Genomic DNA, 16,679 nt, shown 5'->3' with positions numbered 1-16,679 from the left:
AGGAGCGGGTCTATAGGCTGCATTCTGCATAATTTGCAATCCATTTTCTCTTTTGATGATCAATCATCTATTTGATTTGGCTATTATACTGTCTAGTCTTCTTTTGTCAGAGTGATTATCTGTCTGTTAAAACTGAGAAAACGATGTTGTCTCTGTTTATAAAAAGTGCCTTTTCACCAACTTTTCTATTCCTTTCCATAAGAACACAAGAAGAGCCATGCTGGATAAGACCAAAGGCCAGTTTAGTCCTGTATTCTGTTTGCACTGTAGCCAATTGGGAAAATAAACACAATGGCACCCTCTGTCTCATGTTCTCCAATAACTGATATGAAGAGACACACTGCCTCTGATACAGAGGATAGTATATGCCCAACTTGACTAGTAGACATTGATGCACAGTTAAAGAACATTTTCAACCTTCTAATGCCTATAGGTTTTCAATTACCTGATGATAACAAAATGTCAGTTGGAGTAATGACAAATTCATTTATAAAGAAATTTAAAGACATTTTTAAAAGACAGAGAACCCCCCCCCCCCCGTGTATTTAAATAGGACAGGTTACCGAGATATAACTCTTTATTTGAGTGGTCTTCTATGTATTCACACAAATGGCTGAATACAATTCTTCCAGAGTTTAAGCTTCACATCTGTTCTCTGCAGCCTATATGTGCATGCTCCACTCACTCCCCTAGGTCTGTCCACTCCCTGTCCACCGCCAAATTTCATCACTAATGGTGGGATGCAGTGAGGAGGCAGGTTGTGTGAATACATAGAAGACCACTCAAAGAACCACAGTCACAAGTGGGTAACCTTCTTCGTGATTGCTATGTATGCACACCAATGGATGACTAGCAAGTTGTTATTATTGGTGGTGGGCATCACACCAAGAGATGACAAAATTGACTTGCTAGATAAAAGCTTGTTTTTGAGCCCTTGCACGATGACCACTTTATGATGATCTGTTCCAGAATTTTGCTTGGAATTGATGTCAGGCTGACTGGCCTGTAGTTTCCAGGTTCCTCTTTTTTTTTTCCTTTTTCCTTTTGCCCTTTTTGAAGATAGGGACAATACTGGCACCTCACCCGTTTCCCATGATTTCAAGAAAATAATGGAGAGCGGTTCTGAGAGTTATTCAGCCAATTTCTTCAATACTCTTGAATGCAGTTCATCCGACCCTGGAGATTTGAACTCGTTCAAGGTGGTAAGGTATTTCTTGACTATTTGTTTATCTAATTCCAACTGCAATCCTCACTTGCACTTCCAATTTGTTTGGAAGTTCACAGTCTGTCTTGTGGGAAAAGATGGAACTAAAACAGGAACTGAGCACCTCTGCCGTTCCTTTGTCCTCTGTTATCATTTTCCCATCTCCATTGTGGAGTTGTGCCACGTCTTTTGTTTGTCTTTTGCTACCTGAGGAATGCTTTTTTATTGCTTTTAGTGTCTCCAGCTAAACTCAGCTCATTCTCAGCTTTTGCCCTCCTAATGCCATCCCTTGCTACTTGTCTGTACTCATCCTGTACTCAAACAAAAAAACAAGATGTTTTTTTCTCCCAAATTCTTTAGTATTTGACAAATAGAATGCCAGTGCTCATGGAGTGCTTTCCTGTGCCTGCCCACAAGCAGTACTTCAAGCATTTCTTGTTGCTGTTGGAAGTGAATACATATATTCTTGGTTCTCCCCATGTCTCTTAGCATTTGGAGTACTTGTGGTGATAGTCCCCATTCATGTGTCTGTGTGAAGGTTCAATTCAGAATATCTGCTTGTTGATTCTTCTCCTCTTTGACATTTATTGGTACTGGAGATAGCTGTTTCATAATGCATCATTCCCAAATTAATATTGTTAAATAAAATAGGCTTAACTGTCTTGTCCCTTCTTGTTTGTTGATATAATACCTTAACACTGTGTTGTCCACTGCAATCTGTGCCACTTTTTCTATTGTCATATTTTCAAATGATTTCAGGGTCTTGAATATTTATTTATCATTTATTTAAAATGCTGCAAGTAGTTCTAGAAAACTGATCTGGTGAATACTCTCAAATACAGAACATGTGGCCTGAATCTGTTTGTCAAGACAATGAGCTCCCTAACCTGTTTTGCTGGCATCCGTCACTATCCTTACTGTTGGTTGAACTCTTTGAAAGGTATTGCCATATGAAGATGTTGCTTTTCCGTCCACCAAAGCAGTTGTTGTTTTGTTTTGTCTTGAAATGTTGAAATGAGATAACTCCTTTGAAGAGAGAATTTCTCTTTTCATTGTAATCTAGATCAGTGGTTCTTAACGTGGGCGATAATGCCCCCCAAGGGGCGATTTCATTTTTCAGGGGGGCGGTAGAACGAAAAGGGGCGGTGTGGGGGCGCTGGAGCAGAAGGGGGCGGTAGGGGGGCGCTGGAGCAAGCCAAACCTGTGAAGATGGCTGCAGCCTTTTTACAGTGTGCATGAATATATATTTTCCTCCAATTTTAATTTAGTTTCAGACTTTTTGTCTTGAAATTTTTAGTTCCTGTGTTTTTATGCCCTTTTTATATTTCTTTTTGCGTCTTAAAATTCACTTGCAACTAAATCATTAAATGTTACTTTTGGGGGGGGGGGGATTTCAATTTCTTGGAATTTAATTTATAAATAAATAAATAAATAAATAAATAAATAAATAAATAAATAAATAAATAAATAAGATATCATCACCACGGGGAGGGGGGCGATGATAACTTCCTCAATGGCTCAAGGGGCCGTTTCTTTCAAAAAGGTTAAGAACCACTGACCTAGATGGTAATATGCCTGTAAAGGTTTCATTCAAAGTCCGCCATGGCGGACTACAGCTGTTGTTGATGCCATCAGACCCAGTAATTGCTGAATTTACTAAACTGTTGTCATTATGAAGGGATACATTTGCCTTGCACTGTATATTATGTTGTTTAGCGTGTCTTCTGATAAGTATGTCCTTGCAGTAATTAAATCGAGAACTGCTCCTATACAGTGCATTATCTGACATGGAACTAATTGAGATTTCTTTGTGTTGATTTTAGGCCAAGACACAACAGGATTCACAAATTAAAACTGAGATTGCTTTCATGCAAATTTTGGTTGCTTGCCTTAGGAGCTAATAATTCAAACAGGGAAGTATCTTGATGCTTGTCATTCTCAAATAAGCTACCAATGGTGCCATGCACTTTGTTAACTTTCTCGAGGCCGCTGACTGGCCAAACAGAAGTACTTTGAACTGGTATATCTGCTTTTTTATGATGAAGTGTAGAAAACATTCTTTTGTCACATGGAAATGTGGAAATGTGTGTCTTTTAAATCAACTGCAGCAAACACACGCCCTTGCTTCAACAATGGTAAAATTGTTTGTATTACCATTGAAATTTTTTTGGTTTTATATACTTATTGACTCCTCTGAGGTCTAAATTTAGTTGGAGATCACTATCTTTCTTTGGTACTATGAAATAGTAGTAGCCACTGTCTTTAGATATTCTCATTGTGGAGAATGCAATCTTGCCCTTATTCTGGATTGTCTACTATAGGTAGGGTTGTATCAGTCTTGATATCAAGGAGTTAGAACTCTGTGTTTGTTTGTTTGTTTGTTTGTTTGTTTGTTTGTTTATTTATTTATTTCCCGCCCATCTGGTCAGTTGACCACTCTGTATTCTGTCTATGAGATCTAGATGACTGCCAATATATATTACTGTGAAGATATGGGAGTAGCAGAGGAATGGAACATAGTATGGCTCAGCACAATATCAAGAATCAGTCAAAGGGGAGCATGAATTTGAAAAATATTTGAACCAGGGAGATTGCTGACAAGTTCTCAAGCTTGATCTATGATGTTCTTGATGCTGTTGTGATCTGTAAGATTTGGAAACAGATCTTGATCTGCGGCCTTCCTGGTGGGCTGCAGATCCACTTGAATATGTCTGATACCAAGACGGAGACCGGCTGTTTGATCTCAAAAGAGTATTCTGTAGGCTGCTGTTTCTCATGGTGAGCCCGTAGGATCAGGCAAGTGCCTCAGCACTGGGAGCTCTGGTGGTGAAAGAGGAAGGCACTGAATAGATGGACTATGTAGGTCTCCATTTGATATTGAACCAATTTATTCTGTATCAGATTGTTGGTCTCCTCTGATTTGATATCAGATGAAGTCTTTCTTTTCTGAGCCTGGGAATCAGACTTAGATTTTGAGTGTAATAATTCTGAATGCACTGAGCTATTGGCTTAGTGCTAGTTTCTGTTAAAGCAACAGTCTAAGTTTTTTGGCAATGAATCTTTATCTGCTGGATCCATTATACTTTGTTTTATAATACAGTCAACCCTCAACTTATGAATGGCCCTAGTTACGAACATTTCGAGTTACGAACCGCTCTCATAGGAAAATATGGACTCGACTTACATACTTAGATTTGAGTTAAGAACTGAAAAAACCCACGTGGGAGGCATAGAAAGCGCGAAATTTGAACTTTCAGTTAACCGTTGGCCAGTGAAAAGGGTGCCTGTCTGCTTCCTTGCTCTTCCCAGCGTTTTGTGAGTGGATTTGGAGACAGTCTTCAGACTGCCTGGTATTGGTAAATCCTTTACAAATTGAATATGGTGTAACTTTATGGGCATCAAAATAAGCATTTATCATGACCATCAGGTATTTTGGACCCACAGCCTGAACAAAATTTAACTAAGGCCAATGAGGCCATTAGCTGTTGAGAAATAATCATTAGAATCTAAGGCAGAAGGGAAAGGGAAAGGGAGAGCTTGCTAACCTAACTAAAGTCTTTAAACAAAACAAAACAAAACTAGGCTATTAGCTATAGAAGAGAAGAAACTATAAAAGAAAATTAAGTTTTAAGAAGACATTGTAAAATATATCCACTCCTTTAGCCTCCGGAGTGATAGAGAGGATGTAAACAGTGCAACAGACATAAAGGGGGTGTGTGCAGCATGTACATAGAGACTACAGAGAAGAGACACAAGGCATAGGCTCTGGAACATTTTGTAAGATCATCTGTGCAGGTGCAGGCGCAACCATTTGTATGCATACATAGAGGCCATGAAGAAGTACTTTTATGTACTTTAATTACTGCATTTTTGAGACCTAACCAGGTGTGAACTCCCACACTGAAAACACCTTCCATCACCCATCTAACATAAGTCAATGCTAAGGGAGGATGCAAGCTGCAAGGAGGTGGGCACAAGATGCCACCCTTGTCTTACAATAATACAGACTAGCAGCCAGTATTGCATTTTATGGAACTAATAAATTATTTAAATATTATCTGATGCTGCTTGATCAAAGTATCTGGAATTAAGCAATCTGAAGAGAAAACAAAATGGACCATCTAGAACTCAGTGTCTTTCCCAGTAGATCCAGATTTCCTGAAATCTTGGTATTTGCCCAGAGTTTAGATGCAGTAGCTAAATATAGACTGAATATAGGTGGGATTGTATCCACACAAGTAGTGTTTACTGGCAGGGGGACGGTGCTTCAAATTATCAGCTTTTAGGTGCTCCTGGATCCAGCCAGCAATACCAGCATTTTTAGACTAGATCAGTAGCCAGGTCTGCAGTCCTATCTAATACATAATTGCATGCCTGTAAACCCTAGCCCGTTGTCAACTCGTGAAGGGTTTTCCTTGAAGACTGTACAGAAGTTTCAGCTGGTGCCCATGGACGGAATTGCTGCCACCAGAAACAACAGAGCCTGCATTCATTTAGACCAGAGGTGGACAAAGTGTAGCCTTTCAGATTTTGTAAAACTGTAACTCCCAGCATTGCTCACCACTAGTTATGTTAACTAAGGCTAGCAGGAGTTGTAGTCCAACAATATTTGGAGGAGACCCTTTCACCCACAAAACCGGTTTAGATATACAATTATTTCCCACACGAAGCCCGTAAAACTAGAAGACATATTTCTGACAGAGGGCTGGCAAACAGGCCATAAGAGAATAAAAAGAACTGCAGCAATCTGGAACACAACCCAAATACTGCTTTTTTTCACACAAAAATAGTGTTTTGGAAGATATTACCTTCATATAGTACGAAAGCAAAAAAAAAAAAATGCAATTTATGCAGCTCAATGTCCAATAAAAAGTTGGTCAGACCAACAATCCCATGTAGTTAGATTTGGGGAACAGAAGCACACCAGGTGTGTCTGGAAAGTGCCCAAAAGACTATAGCTTCCAACTGTGTTTTCCAAACATTATGATTTCAGGAACTGGTGAGCAAAACATTTGTGTTAAATGTTAGGTGCACACTGCAAGAGGAGATCAGCAGTGGATCGTAAGTATTCTTTCAGGGAAGCATATCTGCCATTACTGCTCTTCTCCATGATAAGCTTCGGAGGAACTTCAAGATAACCTGGAACACAATTTAAAACCTGGGGACATACCAAATTCAACACAGGGCAGCAGCCTATTGCTGCAGTTAGTGATTTATTCCACTCCAGTTTTTACAAGCAACTTACAGCGCCTCCTGCTACTCTAACATATGCACGAGTAATCCATGTCAACCTAACCAGCTGTCACCGTAAAAACTACTCTTGTTAATTTTCTGAGGGTGACTGAAAGGTTCAAACCTTTGCTGAAGAGTCCTTGAGTTCGTTGAGGTTGTCCTGTAGAAAATGAATGGAGATGACACATAAGCCCGAACAGTTGTCAGAAACCACAGGAACTTGGGAAAGCAGAAGTCATACCCTCGAGACAAAAAAACAGCTACACTTTTGGGGAATAAATCCAGGATTAATACTTGTCAAATAGAAATATACACACGTCTAAGCTAATTAGGCTACAAATAAGGTACAAACAAAAGATCTGTCCTAAAAACCCCTATTACTTATTTTAAGAAAAAAGATCAACAAACCCACCCTATGTCACGAGCTACTTTTTAAAAGTTCCATTTCTGGCTGAAATTACACAACAGAAGAACGTATGTCCCCCACTTAATCTTAAATGTGTAGAGGACATGCCGCTTCATGGCCACGTTGCTCCCTTAAATGTAAGGAGGATGTCATGTTATAAATAGTGTAGTCTCTGTGCAATAAACAATTGCATAGAGCTAAATCCCACTAATATCCTTCCAAGCAGGCACAAGGAAGGACTGCAACCCAGTGATCAATAAGACAAACAATTTTACTTCTCTAGCCAGCTGTTCTACCCCTTAAGCCAACCTCTTAAGACATAGAAAAATCTTTTTAAATGTTGGCAACATGGCGATGACATCCCCACATAATCCATCCCAGTGCTTGGATGAAGTATCAGTAACTTACAGTTTTAAAGCTTCAACGTACTGCAAATTCAAAGATTCCATGAGCTTAGATGGTTTAGAAACAAAAACATAAACATGGAGCAAGGAATTGCTACCCTGAGTCTTCAAGAAGGCTACAGCCATGGGCTTGTGCTGCACTCGGCTGCTGGGGTTTTTCTCTTTTGCTGGGTGGAAGGTTTTGGCTGCCGCATCTGGTTTAAGCGTAACGCAGAGCTCAACGGGGTGGGAACCCACTGGAATATAAACAAACCTCGCAGGGAAGGTGCAACAGAAGCTGCCTGCTCACTGAATATACACAACTACAGGAGAACTGATCAGCAAGGAGACTTTTTAAAACGGAACTCCTTTTCAAGGCTCCTCTTTGGAAGGCACACCGCGGCATGATGCTCATTGAATTCAGAGGTATCGCATATCCCGTAAAATCTTCCCGGAATTCTTCAGTGCTACAGATTCTTCAAGATCAATGCAGGAAAATAGGCTCCTCTCCGCTCGCGGCAAGAGACTCGTTTGCTTGTAGCTACCACTGCACTCCAAAAAATATATATCTGACTGTTTAAAAACAGTGAGGCACTTTGGTGTGTTTTTTTTTTTTTTCAAAAAAAAAATTCTTGACAATTCCAAACTCTATTTACAACATTTGTGCTAGGTCCTTGAAGCTTTTACGTATTTCTTTTTCTAATTTAAAAAAAATATTTTTTTTTCCAAAGTGAAAAAAAGAGTCCACCAACCAAGAAAAGGAATGCATTTTCTAATGCAATATGAAACCTCCAATGGCTCCACTCGGGACAAAACTTGAAGGAAGTCGGACACTGGCATTCCAAACATGAGAGCCTGCAAATGGGCGCTCTGCCTTCCTCAGGCTATACTAACCTTTACTGTTGAGGAATGTGACGGAGAAGAATGGGTATCAACTTTGCGACGTTTTTGTTCTGGGAGAGAGAGGAGGGGGAATAATTAGGTATCAAGCAATGAACATTGATATGGATCAATTCATCAGTGTTTTAAGAACGTCAAACCAATATTTAGGCATTACAGCCTGAAACTGTGTAGGGTTTTAAGCACCATGAAGAGGTAGGTGCCTGTAAGTATTTTCCTTTGAATCAGTTTCTAGCACTCACTATAATCAGCAGTCATGCCTTCTCAGGGCTGCTGATTCACACAAGTGCTGTAAGCTTATGGTTATTCAGATACTCATGCCATACACATCGAGAAACTCAGCTGCTTTTCAACTTTCTGAATCAGCAGTCCAAGAAAACAATTCACGCAGCTGTAAATGCTGCCACTTAAACTACCGTATTTTTCCATGTATAAGACGCCCCCATGTATAAGATGCCCCCCACTTTTCTAACCCAAAATTAAGAAATCTAAGTGAGGTTTAGCAAGTGGAGGGGAAAGCAGGGATCAAAGCCCTGCAGGATCACTTTGATCCCTGCTTCCCCCTCCACTTGGTTTTTCTCTATTCTCAGCTTACTTCCGTGTATAAGACGACCCTCATTTTTTAGTCTAAAGATTTAAGACAAAAGTATAGTCTTATACATGGAAAAATACGGTATATAGACAAGTTCCTAGAAAACTCTCCCTTTCGTCCACTTATCAGTTCTCCTTTAAAGAAACATACAAGCATCAATAACCTACCCCTTTCAGAATCTGATGTTTCCGATCGGGGAACGGGTGACTTCAAGGACCCAGCAGCGGGCGTCTTCTCTCCTCCTCTAATGTTTTCCTTGGACTTCACATCCTTGGTTACATCTCTTTCTCTGGATGGCTCTTTCTCTCTCTCCTTTTCTACAGCTGATTTTGACTCAGTGTTGGTCACAGTAATCTTGGATTTTTCATCCTTCGAGGATTTCTCTTCTCTCTTGGTTTTTTCTTTCTCTTTATCAGATTTAGGCGTCTTCTCCTTAGTATCTCTTAGCTTGTCTTCTTTGTTTGCCCGCTCTTCCTTTGGTTTCTCTTTCCCATCCTTTCCAAGTATTTTGGCCTCAGGAGTGGCAGCTGGAGTCTTCTCTTTTTTCTCCTTCTCTTTTTCCTTCCCGCATTTCTCTTTGTCTTCTTTTTCTTTTATAACTTTGCTGCATTTAAATTAAAGGAATGAAATCGTAATATTAAACTGTGGATTAAGTTTCCTCGGGGAAGGTTTAAGTGCAGCTCTCAATTCATTTTATTTTTTGCAGCTCCCAGTCCCATAAGGCTCCCATAACCCATCATCATCGTGTGTGTGTGTCCCCCGTCCCAAGAAGAAGTGAATGCCACTCAGGAGACAGCACTTTTTTAACACCAGTCATCTAACTAAACTTTCTAGCTGTTGTTGCAGCAGTTAAAAAGGAACTCAGTATGCACCACGACGTTAAGTCATGTGCACTGATAAGAGAGGATTTTGCATTTCCCACATAGCACTAGAATGCCTGAAATGAGGTCATATACTGAGACATAACTTCGTATGTTGAATCATAGGAGGCCAAAAAGAAAAAAAACTGTAATTCTCTTCATCAGGCCATGATTTCTTGTAGGCTTTCCCCTACCTGCCCTGCTGGCACATGAAGTTTAATTACTGTATTTTTCACTCCATAAGATGCACCTTTCCATAAGACGCACCAAATTTTTAGGAGAAGAAAACAGGAAAATATAATCTGTTTTCTTCGCTCCATAAGACGCAGACTTTCCACCCCCGTTTTGTGGGAAAAAAAGTGCGTCTTATGGTGCGAAAAATACGGTATGTTATTCTACTAACTAGGTGGAGAATAGCAAAATAATTATATTTGTTTCTCTCTGAGCTTTATATCCTTTCAATTTTAAATTCCATCCAACAGCCAGCATCCTGCACATGCTCACATAATGTGAAGTTATGTTGACATAAATGTGCTTGGTGTTAATGCCCAGCAAAAAAAAAAGAATTGCTCTCTAGAACTGGCCGAATTCTGCATGGTCAAGAGAGGATAGTGGCAAGCACACACCTGTTAGATGCACTGTTCCCGTTGCTTGTGGTCACCTTTGGTGTTGCATTGGCAGCTTTATTAATCACTTTAACAGCACCCTGAGATTTCTCCTTTAATTTATCTGGGGGGAAAATTAATAGCAACATTTATAAAAGGAATACAAAGATTGCAAAATCAATTACATTCTATTTAATATCCCAATAAATCTACTGAGCAATGTCATTTGTTATCTGTCCGTAAAGAAAAATCACGGTGTAAAAAGGTTACGTTCCAAAAATGAAAAATTAGAGTGCAGAAATAAATAACCTTGGGAAATGTATTCACACTGTTATGCTGAGCAAAAAGAGCAAAGAACACTCCTAGCATGATCCTAGGACTATTTCTCCAGAAATCCATGCCACGGAGTGCAAGAGCAGTTTTGGGTGGGTCGGCGGGTACGAGACTGCAGCCTGACTCTACCCTTGTTAATCTGTCACAACATCAGACCTGAGACGGTCCTTTGGAAATGGGTGCACAGTAAAATTTATAGCACCAATGAGTATTTTCCTTCTTGTCAGGTATAGGTTTGCATGACCCACTGCTATTAATGGACATCGGCTTGTGGTCTGAACAAGGAAATGCTTTGGCACCCGGCCACAGAGGAGGTGCCTTGTCCTGCTTGAATGGCAAGCTGCATATGACATTAATTCACTTCTGCTTTTGATGGTGACGTCCATTCTCAAATCCATTCATAAGCCATCTGCTGGTCATTCATCTAAAGCAAGCAGTCACTCTATCCTTCTGCCCCACTATGACAGAAACAAAAAGCCCACCAAAAGGAATTTGATGTTTACAGATATTTTCTTATGATATTTAAGTTTTTAAGGACATAGAAAAAAACCTCCAGTGCTAGGACTGAAAGTGAATACTCACAAAGACAATACTCCCATTAATATATTGTTTTACTGCTCAAGAGAGACCTGCAGAAGCACTTAAGGACCACTAATTCTAAGCAACTACCATTAAATCCTAGTGTCTTCCCAAGACGGCTTGCAAGGACCACCCTATCTAGAGATCCATAAGCATGTGTGAGTATGAAAACAGCCCTCTTCTATATAACAGGATAGTTTTATATTCTGCAGCAGCCGTACCTGTCTCCTCAGTAGTGCTTTCTTCTAGTTTAGCTGCATTGATTGTGAGCGATGGAGGCAGCCCTGCTCCACCCGGCCCGTTCTGCACTGTAGTAGGTACTGCATTCCTGGTGGGTGGATCCTTGTGGTGGAAATCATTTTCAGGAACCATGCAATGTTTTCTACTTTTCAACTGTCCAGAGTAGCTGAAAGTCGCACAAAGTGTTAAGCAGGCACAAGACAAATAAACCAACAAGCAAGAGAGTAACTCGGACAGCTGCTTGGAAAAACAAATTCGTGGCTTGACTCTTCCACTCCTTACAATATCCCCACTCAAAGTTAGGTATAAACATTTGACTGGCAGCGTCACATAAAACTCTCTTCAAGTCTTTGAACACCTTGATCCACTTGAAACCATGACCCTCAACACCTCTGGCTACCAAAAGATTATTATTTCCCTGTTCTTAAAGAATAATCAAGCAAACCACTGTAATAAGATACACTGCTGGGTTTTAAGATTTTTTGAAGATATTTTTGAAACATAGAAGGGAGATTGGTATTTTTAAGTCTGGGGTGCAAAACAAAGCATACACATGGCAGGGCAGCGGCCGTTCTATCCAGAAAAGGATAACAAGAACGTGAGGCCGCTACCTGTCCTGCTGAGAAAGTACGCTGCCCGATTCCATTAGGCTCCTCTTTCCAGAAGTCATCAGCAGTGACAGCAACGGGAAGCAAGGCCACTCCAAGGGCTTTGCGGTTCAGAGGCAAGCTCCAGCAAATTGCTCCTCTATCACATGTCACCTGACAGCAGCCATTACAACAGATAGAGCAGCAAAGGAAGGTGACTCCCACCACGCCAATCAAATCTGCTGAAAGATTTACACATTCTTGGTCCTTCTTTGGAACTATTTCTATTGTAGCTGGCCATCATAAGAACTTTAAAACTGACCATGCAGATTCATGTTTGAGTTTTTCCTCCTCCCTGCCAACCCACATTCCTTTTGCATCAGTTTTTTTAGACTTAAAACCTGAGGGGGGTGATTATCTTATTGCCGATCTCTGTAAATTACTCTTTAAAGGGTACAAATATCTGAAATAAAATAATTAATACATGTATACATAAGAGAGGTTTGTACGCTAATTCTTTTTTTCAAACAGAGTAGTATCTGTATCAATTTTGATCTTTTAATGACATATTGCTTCTTCACCCTGATCACCTCTACTGATTCCTCCAAATTTCTAGGCCAATATCCTATTGCTAACCCCAATGGCAGAAGGCCTACTGACTAGGTGGGTTTAACAGAATTGCTGACTTTTCATTCAGGAAATAACTGAACAGGTCTACTCTCTAGCTGAGACTAGCCAAAAGAAACTGGCCATAAACATAAAATGCAAACTTACATAAGATTTTTTTAAAAAACTGGTTCTTAAACTGGGCTTGCCCAAGAGATTTCCTCATAAACATAATAACCTACAATAAGTTCCCAAAGCCAGTCTCTGGATAACAAATATGCCATTTGTCAAGGTCAAGCAACATCAACTAAAAGTCAAAGCAAGTCTAAAAGAACATTTCAGACTTGTGATGCTTTCTGTAAATTTCTGGCCACTGTTTTTAAAGTAAAGTTTTGTTACCCCATAGCTAATGCATATAAATCGGGTCTCTTTTCTTTCTCCTCTTGGCAGATTTTATGGACTCTTCGTTCCAAGGCCTGGCCTAAATTTACAACTTTGGGATACCACGGCAGGATTTTAGTCAGCACAATCAGGATATTTCTGATGTGTGTGTATTCACCCGTTTCGAGGCAGTGTACAGACGCCTAGAAAAGAAGAGGGAAACATTCAGTCAGAAGGCTTTCATCATCACTACTGGAAAAAAAACAGAACTACAGACAGGCACGAGCCTCGGAGGTTCATGCTGGTTCGTCAGCACAGCACCACTCAAAGGCAACACTGCCGGAATGCCTGCCTCGCCTCCTTGTCTGCGCGGGCAGCTGCCGTAGGAGGCAGAGGAAGAAAGCACACACTCCTGGTGCAACTGGACGGTTGCGTAAAGAGGATGGAAAGAGACGCAAATGCGAGCTAGTGAATGGGGGAGCTGGGTGGGTGGGGCAGAAAGAAACGCACAGCACCAAACCAGCATGAACCTCCAAAATGAGGTTTGTGCCTATCTCTAAACAGAACTCCTCAGTTTCTCAATGTTTACTAGATTACCTTTGTTAATTTATAATGCCATTTGTGTACTACGTGCCGAAAATTCTCATAATCTAACTGGTCCGCTTTGTTCCCGCCATCAAAACCAGTTGCTCGTAAGATAGTAAGGAAACCTGGATAGTTGCCACATTCCTGCATGTGAAGAAAGCAAAACCCTTCATGATCATTCAAGAAACAAGTTAAGGATGAAAGAAACGTACAAAGAGATCTACAGAGACAGACAAGAGATTACAAGGCTGAATCTCAGATACAGAGTAACATTTTAAGATATGCAACAGGCTCAAGGTGCATGACACATACATTGATTTACAAAATGGGATCGGATTTCCAAAATAGTGTGAATATAATTTTCCATTCATTGCAAAAGAGGGAAATCCACTGCAATGTGCCTGCACTAGAGCTCTGATGTGTCAGATGGTTGGTTGAAGAAGAATCATTTTTAGTGTAAACACAACTAGTTATTGTTATCTGTGTCAACCCAACTGTTTCTTCACCAAGAACATGCAACGTTGATTCTTCTCTCTAGTATCTCTAAATACATAACATGTTCAAGTTATTGCTCTGATGGTTTTACGTAACAGGAATAACCATATGCCGTCAAGTCAATTCTGACTTACGGCGATTCTTTCCAGGGTTTTCCTGGTAGAGAATACTTGGAAGCTGTTTATCATTCCCATCTTCTGGAGTCACCCCGGGACTGTGCAGCTTGCCCAAGGCCACGTGGGCTGGCTCTTTTCCTGGGATGCACAGGGGCGAATTGAACTCCCAGCCTCCACAGCCGGACATCTGAGCTATCCAGCCAAAGATGGTTTTACATACCTTTTCATAAATGGCTCTATCGCTATGCCATCGTGTTACAGTATCTAGCATACAGCACAGGAACCTGCCGTATCGACTAGCTTCATTTTCAGTACAGCTTGCAACTGTATAGATTATATCAGAGAACACCTGCAAGACATTTTAAAAAGATGATTTGTAATAAAACGTGTTATGAAAGAAACACAATTTTCATACTTTTAGCACTTCATGTAGTTTTTATTCCAGCAATATATTGATGAATTTAGAAACAAACGTAAAATCTGGCACAAGAAGACCCAAAAATTAAGTAGTTAAAGGTGACTGAATAATCGGAAATTGAAATTGATGCTGAAAAATTACCTGTCTCATTTCAATAGCAATTTACAAAACTGCTACTTTCTTAACTCCCTGTCTTTTTAAAGCTGTTAGGTCATCAAATACCTTTACGATCCAGAATACATAGTTTTTGGCTCACAACTATAGCCTTCTCTGATTTTTTTTTTTTTTTTACAATTTTGATTCCTGTTAAGATGAAAAGACCCACTGCATCTTCTGGAATAACCATACTGCTAAATTCTGGTGTGTGTGTGGGGGGGCACTGTGCAGTAAAACACAGGTTGCTTTGTGACACCCTGATGACTAACATTCATTGGCATAAATACCCTTTGGCATGTTATGTAGAACAGGTCAGTTTCCATGCAAAAGAATAAACGGACACACAACTGACACCAGAAACAGGAATATTGAAAAGCCAATGGTGAAAACTCTTCAGTCCCTCAGGGCAAGCTGTCTCTGACCTCAAGGCTGCCATTCTTGAAAATAAAAGTTCTATTTTTGTAGATTCAGGGGTGGTTTGTTTGTTTTTTAGATGATCAATTTTTATACTACAGTAATTATTTTTAATTGAAAAAAAATATTATATTTTAAACTTTATTTGAGTTTTAATTATTGAAAGCTGCCTTGAGTTCTCTTATGGAAGAAAGATGGCATAGAAACAAAATCAATTAATTTAATACATAAATGAACAGGGAAACAGTGGGTTCCGATCTTGAAGAGGGGCAAAAGGTTTCTTGTCACTTTATTACCAGCTCCTCGGTGCAAGTCTGTCTGTATTAGTACTAACTTTTGCTTCTTGTATGACTACTCTTCTGGAAATGTTTGCAGTTTTATTTCCTGTGTAACCTGGCTCATGATCTCTGCATTTCTACTCTCTTGTCTTTGCCGAGAGGTTAACTCTTAATTCTTAGTCATTGTTAAATGACTGTCTGAACAGCAACTACTTTGGCAGTACCTTTTCCATTTCATACCCCCTCCTCCCCTAAATATGTATACATTTGCAGTATATATGCTAAGTTCACACTCCTTCATTCTGTAATCCACAAAGCTTTGGCAAAAAAAATCCTGTTAATCTCTCAGGTGCCACAAAACGTACAGCTAAACAAGACAAGACTGTCTTTCCTTAGCAGAAGTAGTCTATCACTACTTCTAAAAGTACCAGAACAAACTCAGAAACCAACAAAACCCAGAACTACTTACTCTGTCATAGCAAAGAAGTGTGGAAAAATTTGGTGTTTTCTGTTGATGCACCAATTCCACAAACCGGGCACAGTAAACAGCATCAATGGCAGAAAAAATACAGCGAGGAAATATACATAACTGCAGAAATTTTGTTATGGTCTCATTTTTGGTGGACTCTAATAAATGATAACAGACAAACAAACAGAGTTACCAATATGATAAATCTAATCATCAATCAGAAATTAATCCAATGAACAAGTACAGCACAGAAAGTCTCAAGTATGTTTCATATTAGGGAAAAGGAAACGACGAAGAGGTAAGATTGAGATTTAAGACGCATACAAGAGCTTACTCTAACTCCAATGAAGCTTTGATTTACTCAAACAGAGATACAGTGGTGCCCCGTATAGCGAGGTTAATCCGTTCCGGATTAACCCTCGCTATACGGAATCATCGCTAAACGGGTAGGGGAAAGGTATTGGAACGCATTAAACTTCGTTTAATGCGTTCCAATACCTTCGTTACTTACCCGTTCAGCGAGGATTCCAGGTGCCGGCAGCCATTTTCGCGCCTTCGCTAAGCGAGGGCAGGGCGCGAAAACGGCTGCCGGCAGCCATTTCCGGGCTTCCGGCGGCCATTTTGGAACCGCCGATCAGCTGTTTGGTGGCTCCAAAATGGCCGCCGCAATACCCGATCTTCGCAATGCGGGTTTTCCCCATTGCGAAGATCGGTTATGTTTCCGTATAGCGATCCCGAAAAAGGGATCGCTATACGGAAACTTCGCTATACGGTGCACTCGTTAAGCGAGGCACCACTGTAGTTAGGTCTGAATGAAGCCCCTTCCCATGCTCCCAACAA

The 16,679-nt window shown here is 40.3% G+C and overlaps 1 protein-coding gene and 1 long non-coding RNA gene across 4 annotated transcripts in view; both read right to left on the bottom strand.

Annotated features, from left to right (window-relative positions):
- Positions 1 to 16,679, bottom strand: part of THOC2 (THO complex subunit 2) — a 59,337-nt gene that overhangs the window by 6,166 nt on the left and 36,492 nt on the right. Inside the window, exons 25-33 of one of the 3 annotated variants that reach the window (XR_013538676.1) lie at positions 15,840 to 15,997; positions 14,325 to 14,453; positions 13,506 to 13,637; positions 12,927 to 13,111; positions 11,316 to 11,500; positions 10,204 to 10,306; positions 8,885 to 9,321; positions 7,251 to 8,178; positions 6,561 to 6,596 (exon numbers count right to left, since the gene is read on the bottom strand). Coding sequence is in view for 1 of the 3 variants with exons in the window: in XM_072981130.2 (XP_072837231.2) it covers positions 6,561 to 6,596; positions 8,120 to 8,178; positions 8,885 to 9,321; positions 10,204 to 10,306; positions 11,316 to 11,500; positions 12,927 to 13,111; positions 13,506 to 13,637; positions 14,325 to 14,453; positions 15,840 to 15,997 (1,424 nt within the window). In the remaining 2 variants the exon portion in view is untranslated. The remainder of the gene's footprint in view (positions 1 to 6,560; positions 6,597 to 7,250; positions 8,179 to 8,884; positions 9,322 to 10,203; positions 10,307 to 11,315; positions 11,501 to 12,926; positions 13,112 to 13,505; positions 13,638 to 14,324; positions 14,454 to 15,839; positions 15,998 to 16,679) is intronic. The other 2 variants (XR_013538677.1, XM_072981130.2) reach the window with 2 other exon arrangements.
- LOC144584443 (uncharacterized) lies at positions 116 to 4,914 on the bottom strand. Its single transcript, XR_013538678.1, has 2 exons — positions 2,764 to 4,914; positions 116 to 2,263 (listed from the first exon to the last, which is right to left on the bottom strand). It is a non-coding gene; the product is annotated as an uncharacterized LOC144584443 (long non-coding RNA).

Source organism: Pogona vitticeps, chromosome 11 (genome assembly GCF_051106095.1).
Source record: "Pogona vitticeps strain Pit_001003342236 chromosome 11, PviZW2.1, whole genome shotgun sequence".
NCBI classification, from domain to species: Eukaryota; Metazoa; Chordata; class Lepidosauria; order Squamata; family Agamidae; genus Pogona; species Pogona vitticeps.
Note: the sequence above shows the minus strand (reverse complement) of the source record. Positions and strands in the feature narration are given on the sequence as shown.